At 40.9% G+C, this 7,157-nt stretch overlaps 1 protein-coding gene across 1 annotated transcript in view; it reads right to left on the minus strand.

Annotated features, from left to right (window-relative positions):
• Positions 1-7,157, minus strand: part of LOC118423102 — a 27,502-nt gene that overhangs the window by 5,079 nt on the left and 15,266 nt on the right. The window contains exons 2-7 of the mRNA XM_035831091.1: positions 5,555-5,786; positions 4,012-4,099; positions 3,318-3,437; positions 2,817-2,969; positions 999-1,133; positions 434-616 (exon numbers count right to left, since the gene is read on the minus strand). Of these exons, the coding sequence (XP_035686984.1) occupies positions 434-616; positions 999-1,133; positions 2,817-2,969; positions 3,318-3,437; positions 4,012-4,099; positions 5,555-5,779 (904 nt within the window). The 5' untranslated portion in view covers positions 5,780-5,786. The remainder of the gene's footprint in view (positions 1-433; positions 617-998; positions 1,134-2,816; positions 2,970-3,317; positions 3,438-4,011; positions 4,100-5,554; positions 5,787-7,157) is intronic.

The following is a 7,157-nucleotide window of genomic DNA, read 5'->3' on the forward strand; positions in this document are numbered from 1 at the left end:
TGGGTCTGAATGGCGACAGGAGTCTGTTTTCTGGATATGGAACAACTGGACTGCAGGAGCTGCCTTTGTGTTTTAAACCTTGTCTTTGCCCAAATTCATATCGTAACTATGGCCGAGTGGGTAGAGTGCTCGGCTTGAAATCTGTAGGTTGTGAGTTCGATCCCCAGCCGAGTAATACCAAACACTTTAAAAATGGCGCAAGCTGCTTTCTCTGCTTAGATCAGAACTCAGCATTCGGGAAAGAGTATGGAAGTTGAACACACACCACTACCAGTGGACTAGCCCGCTGCTGTAGTGATTGTACAAAGCTGTGTGGCCCTGGACTACTGAAACGGAGATGGGTGTTGCCCTATGCGCCATCAGGAGCGGGAAGGACTTTGACTTGCCCAAATGTATTATGGAATAACATTTATTAAGGAATAACAATACATACCAATGGGCACCTGCACCTTGACAATGAACTGCTTGTTCTGCAGATGTTTCAGGTTCCATTTTTCTCCTATCTCACTGCTGTATTGGTGGATGGAGAAGGTTGGACGTTGGGCTGTCCTGACAATACTAGCAGTAGTACTAATGCCCTGCACTGCCTGCTCCATTGGTACAGCTACAACATACCCTGTAGGGGGATGTTCATCTCATGAGTTGTGTGCACAAAAAGTTATGAAATTGAGAACATTCAAAGAATAATTTACAATCAATGAAAGAACTGACACAAGACTTGTGTAGCATGTACTGATGTGGTGTTGAGACCAAACAACCACACACACACACACATGAAAACACGAATGCAGACACACACACACACACAAGAATACACACAAACACACACACACACACACACACACAAAGAATGCACTCACACACACAAACAAACACGCACACACACAAGAATACACAGACACACACACTCGAATGAACAGACAACAACAATCAAATGCACAGACACACACACACAAACACAGTCATTCCATACATCAGAATTGGACACCATGACTCACCTTTACACTCGTGTTTGTGGCCACCTTCCTTCCAGTCTTTAGCCTGACACTCCTTACTACAGTAGAACTTGACGTGGCAGCGAGCACATCTCTTCAGGCTGGAACCAGGGATGTGGCACCAGGAGCAACAGGCACCTGCAAACACAGGATACACTTGGTGAAGGATTTCATCAGGTTGGAAAATTACTGGATATCAAGGTTCTTTACTTAAAACAGGGCTCGAAATACCCACTTGCCCACTTGAAAATGCAATCTCATTTTGCTTGGCGCAACTTAATTTCAAACCCAGGTTGCACACTGCGCAACCTAAAATTTTGCAGTTGGAACACTGCTTTTCCTCCACCTACGTGCAAAAGCTTTTGTATTTATTTTTTGATAACATAAAACATATTACATAGTTACATATAACTGGAAGAAAGGATAAGGAATAAGTAGCTGATTTGAAGAAAGTAACAACTTGAAAGTAGGGCAACCTGAAATGTTGATGGCGCAACCTGGCTTTTAACTCAGGTTGCCACTTGGACAACCTGGCTGAAAAAAGTATTTCGGGCCCTGTTAAAACCAAGATATATACAAAATCACTCGAGCGTCAACCCTATTCTTAGCTGAAAATTTGCTCAAATTTGACAGCGCTCAATGTTTCATTTCGGAAAGTTTCAATTATTGCCTTTTCTATCTATTGGTGCACAACTGACACAAAATCCCAACGGACGAGCTGTTAAAAAAATCGGCTGAAAACGTTGGCCATCCTTTGGCTGAAAATGCCAATTTGGAGCTTGCGGACAAGTTAACCAAGCCCAGTTCTTGATTAGTGTCGGGGCTTTAGGACAGTACTTCTTGTTTGGAACCACATTGTTAGCAGCAGTGCAAAATAGGACCAGTCAGTATTACCCCAACTTCCCCAAGGAAGGTGACAGATGGTCAGCAAAAGTCAGCTGTGACTGCAAAGATCTTGGTTGTAAGTAAAGACATAAATACTGTCAGTCTTCAACAAGTAGACAATCTATGTAACTGCTGGCTCAAAACCTAGGCTGCAATCTTCTACTGAACACCTGCATTGAAACAAGCCATTGTGTTGGGCACTGGGCCAAGTTCAACCAATTCAAATTTGCAAAAGGTATATGAACAGCATCAATCACTCTTTTATTGAACCTGGAAAGGGGACTGAGTCAGAAGTCAACAAGTCTGAGGCATTATGAAATGTAAGGATACTGTCACACAAGTCTTATCACCATTGGTTGCTTGATAAATGGTAACTCATCCCTGAAAAGATATAATTGAAGGATTCCAAGCATATGTTCTTTCAGCTTGAATGACTTCAATAAATCAAATTACAGGGATACACATGACAACAGTTACTTGAGCAACTGGATGGATTTCATAAATGGTCCGATCAAGACATTTCTTTATTCAGTGACTGAGGGCAGAAGCCCTTTGTGTTCAGGGATTACAGGGATAGGAAGACTTCATCAATTCTTAAAGAATTTAAAGTGCACTGTATCTAAGATTCAGCCAATGTCAGACAGAGGAATGATACACAACTTATAATAATTATCACTATCTGATCAGGACCTGAAAGACCTTTATATGAACCTCAACACATGGGAGTCACTTGCAGTTGCAGCAAACAGAACTCTGTCAATGCAGGAAGTTAAGGAGGGTTTGAAATGGGGGAGAAAAGCAGAAACTTGCCTCAGAACTCAGAGGTACAAAGCGTAAAAACAAACAATAAGTACATTGTGTAGAAAATGTACTATTTATAGTCTTACGAAAGTAACGAAACGGACTAATGCCTACTTCTACTATCTAATCACTGACCAGCCTTTTCCTTGGCTGACTCCTTGTGGGTGCTGTGCTTGTAGAGCAGAGCCTTGGTGGTGGGGTCGTTCCTACACAGGTCCAGCGAACTGGTGCCCTCCTCATCATGGATGTTTGGGTCGGCACCGTGCTTCAGTAGCAGCTTCAGGCAGTCTGAAAATGTTGTCAAATTCTCATCCACTCCATGACAACTTGGAAGTTTATAAATTTTTTCAATGAAATAACAGCAGCACTTAACCGAGACTGCAAGAATTATATTGGAACACATTGACAGAGCAGGTAAACTGATGTGGAACACCAAATCAGTCATATCGGTAGTACTAGTAGTACTAGTAGTAGTAGCAGCAGTAATGGCCATGCGAGGATTGGCCAACAAAGCCACAGAAGACGCTGTAAACTGCCTTAATCCAGAGTACTGCCACCATAATCTTTCAAGATAGACTGATGCCTACACTACAGATTAAGATACAGAAGTGTAAGAATAGTGGAGGAAGATTTCACCATGATTCCCTTGTAGAGCAGCTCCATGCAGTGGTGTGGAAAGAGTGTTTGTCCTGGCGTTGACATCAGCATGGCCTTCCTCTATAAGCACCCTGGCAACCTCCACATTGGGCTTCCTCCCTGGGCACAATCACACAACAGTTAGGAAGGTGAATCAGTACAAATAGTCTGCATTTATCCTAACAATCAGCCTATATGAGTATATGCCAAAAAACTGTTACTTAAGTAACTGGATATGACTTAGAAACAGTCAGACATTTCAGAAAGCATCCACTTCCACTATCTTTCGTCAGTATTACAGACGAAGGATAGTGGATGCTATCTAAAACGTCTGATCGTTTCCAAAATCATATCCAGTTGCTTGAGCAACTGCTTTTTGGCATATCTTACTACCTGGATGTCTAACCTTTATCAATGTTTTCATCCTATATCTTACATACTGTCCTTGAATTAGGAAATAAAGATTCCCATTGATCAAACATGTACAAATGCATGTATCTCTTAGATCTTTTCTATGTCTTGGAAGTGAAATTATCAACACTGATTTAATTTAATGCTTGGTGAATCACATATGGCTAACTCAAAAACAATAGCTCTACAAGCCAACAAGAAATGTGAACATTTAGCGCAGAGGAATTAAAAGATGGGTCATTTGCGGACCAACAGGTATAACAACTGGGGAGGCAGAAGATACCTGTGCAGTAGAAAAGAGGAGTGAAGCCGAGCATGTCTTTTTGGTCAACAACAGCTCCTTTCTGTATCAGCAACCTGACAGAGTCCAACTACATATAAGAAGGCACAGAACAGATCAGACATAATTGACAAAAACATTCACTACAGGGAAGACATTAAAAAAAAAGATTCATGGCCGGCAATGGTAAGAAGAGTATAGGCATGTGTGAAAGTCATAGCTGAGTTTTCATGAGGTAGTAACATCCATTGGCATAATACCGGTCGGTTTACTGCAATTTCTCAAGCAATGCTAATTTGGCAAATGATCAACGCATCATTTTCTCCAGTTACATGTTGCTGTTACAGCTTACCTTTGCCACTTCTTCTGTGTATATTATTTTGTCTCTCTTGTCCTGCTAAAAACATAATATCGTAATTGGAACACACCGCGGAATTGCACGGCGAACGGGCGCGTGGTTGGGAGGGGGTACAAAATACCGGCCGAACGAAACACGGCACAATTAACTGCCGCTATGTACCTTTATACATCCTCTGTTGTTCCTTCCTTTCCTGTTAGTAGTTGCACAAAACAAAAACCTGCATGAGCATACAAAAAGTCATGAGAAAATGGGCGCATACTGACAAGAATTTTCATTTAATTTTGGTCCGTCACAACGGCTATGATGCAGATGTAAAACTTTACTGCTGGCGTAGCATTAAAAATGGCGGGAAAATGGCGGCGTACATTCAATTTGACCCATTCAGCCGTAGATCCGGGCGATAATGCAACGGTTCCTCACACTTTTACACGAGTTGTAGGTCACCAAAAGAAATTCAAGATTGCTGTTGAATCATGCTCGTCTTGTGCCGTGAGCACATGTGATTATTATCTACAAATCTGGCGATGAACGTGACAGTGTGTTTGTCCCATGACGAGCTCGCCTGCCCCGAAAATGAACTGAAAACTTTTGGCCTTGTTGTCTTCGAATGCATTGTTATCCATGCTTTGTAAATGATGTATTGGACACCTAGATGTCTGAAGTGTGCATACCTCAGAAATAACTATTGTTGCATGTGTAGATCTCTTTAAATTCCATTATTTTTTATCGGCCGGTATAAGTCTTACGGCCGGTATTATGCCAATGCATGTTACTATCAGGAGATACAATGTTGGCACAACTCACTAAAGAGTAAGGCAAATCTGAAATACACTTCTAGCTACAAGACAAACATTTGGTTAAATGCCTCAGCCTGAAATGGAGGACACTTGCCTTTGCTACTACCAAAAGAGTGAACTGTTTCAAGTAATAATTGGTGCATGCAGACATTGTTAAGTCATTGTTTCAACTGCAAGTACTATAGTATAAATGTTGAAACTCTTGGTTTGATGGTCAGAGTTTTTGCCATAACCTATTCACTTGGAACATGGAATTGACTTAAAACTGCAGCAAAAAGTCTTAAGTCTTCTCCCTTGTTTTAACAATGAAAGAAAAACACTGCATACACTGTATTTCCGTTCTATATCTGAATAAAATCCCTGTGAAGTTGAATTCATCTACCCGTACCCGTTCAAAAATGACAGCCCAGTGCAGAGCTGTCATCCCGACTGCATCCTTCTCCTCCAGGTCGACCATCCCAGCCTCCACCCCCAAGGTCACATACTCCTTGAAGAGGTCGGCAGTGTCGGGACAGGCCGCCATCACGGCCAGGTCCGTGGTGGGTTTGGCCGGGGTGGTCAGGCTCGGGTCCCCAGACTCGTACCGTTCCTTCAACTTCTGCTTTTCCGCCATCTTGGAACTGTTGAAACAGCAAAGACCATGACGTGATTTAATTTGAATCCAATATATGTGTACACATTAACTACTAATCACACAATTTAGAAGTTGGATTGTAAATCATTAAACATTGTGTGAGAAGCACAGCACAGATGCAAAACACAACAAGATAAAAGATAGCTTTATTGGATGTCACAGTGTTGGCCACTGAATTAAAAACCAATTTACAATGTTTAAAACCTCTATAACAGGTGTGCATCAAATATAGGAACACAACCTTATGCCATGAAATCCAGAACACAACTGAGAGAACTGAATGGTCAGTCCTGTTCAATATATTAATATCTACAAAGTTACAACATGTATGTTCTACCGTTCTATCCACTCTGTCCATTATAATTGTAATACTCTATTTCTAACAAAAATGCTTAGGGTTACAGTGATTTAGGGTTTCACCATGGTCAATATTGACTGACAGTGGCCATATATAAAAGCACTGTCCCAAAAATGATGTTAATTCAATAATTGCATCCTCCGTGTAGTAATGAATAATGGGGCTCACTATATCACATATTTCATATTACTTCTTACGGGTCTAACATAACTTTTGAACTACACAATCTTTCCATGACGTGCATAAACCTGCCAAAGTCATCAGTCATTGTTCACCTGTGACCACAGGGAGCCTGTGGTAATTATGAAATGAAGTTCAAAATTGAGTAATCAAATTTGCTCATAATAAAAACTAGACACCACCTAACATTCAGATGGTGAACTGCAGTTGGTTAGAAAATCTAAATTCTAACATCTATTAATGCAAATCTCTTGCTATTGAGGCGATATATGACAGTTCTGCGATATTGTAGATGGTGAACCACCAAACACAACAGCCCGGTATTACAGGTGGTAGAGCTGGGCAATTAGAAATGTGTCCTTGTACATGAATCTAGGCCGACTTTCCCCAAGCTAGATGTTTGCTGTTGCCACCCAATGTCATTAATTTTGTTGCACACAGGCCTTGAAGTTTTCATTTGTCTGGTGAGATTGAATGTGTCCTCAACATTATATTTATGACTGTGTCTTCAACATTTAGCAGTTACGTTATTGCAGAAAAGCAGGATGAACGTTAGTATGGCAATGATAATGACAATGGGTGGAGTGTAGAAGATGCGTGTTAAGAATTTTTAAGGTCACCAGTTGAGGTTCAATCTTTAACTCTATCAGGTACAACTATCATGTTGGTTACATCATTACAGTCTAACCAAAGAGGTTAAATTAATCTCCTTAGTATAACTGAAGACCTACATGTACACTGTATATGAGGATCATTGTATATTGTTCAAACACTTAACTGATGATCATACATCTTTTTGTATCAACAAGCAAGCACTGC

The sequence above is a fragment of the Branchiostoma floridae genome, chromosome 9 (genome assembly GCF_000003815.2).
Source record: "Branchiostoma floridae strain S238N-H82 chromosome 9, Bfl_VNyyK, whole genome shotgun sequence".
Lineage (NCBI taxonomy): Eukaryota > Metazoa > Chordata > Leptocardii > Amphioxiformes > Branchiostomatidae > Branchiostoma > Branchiostoma floridae.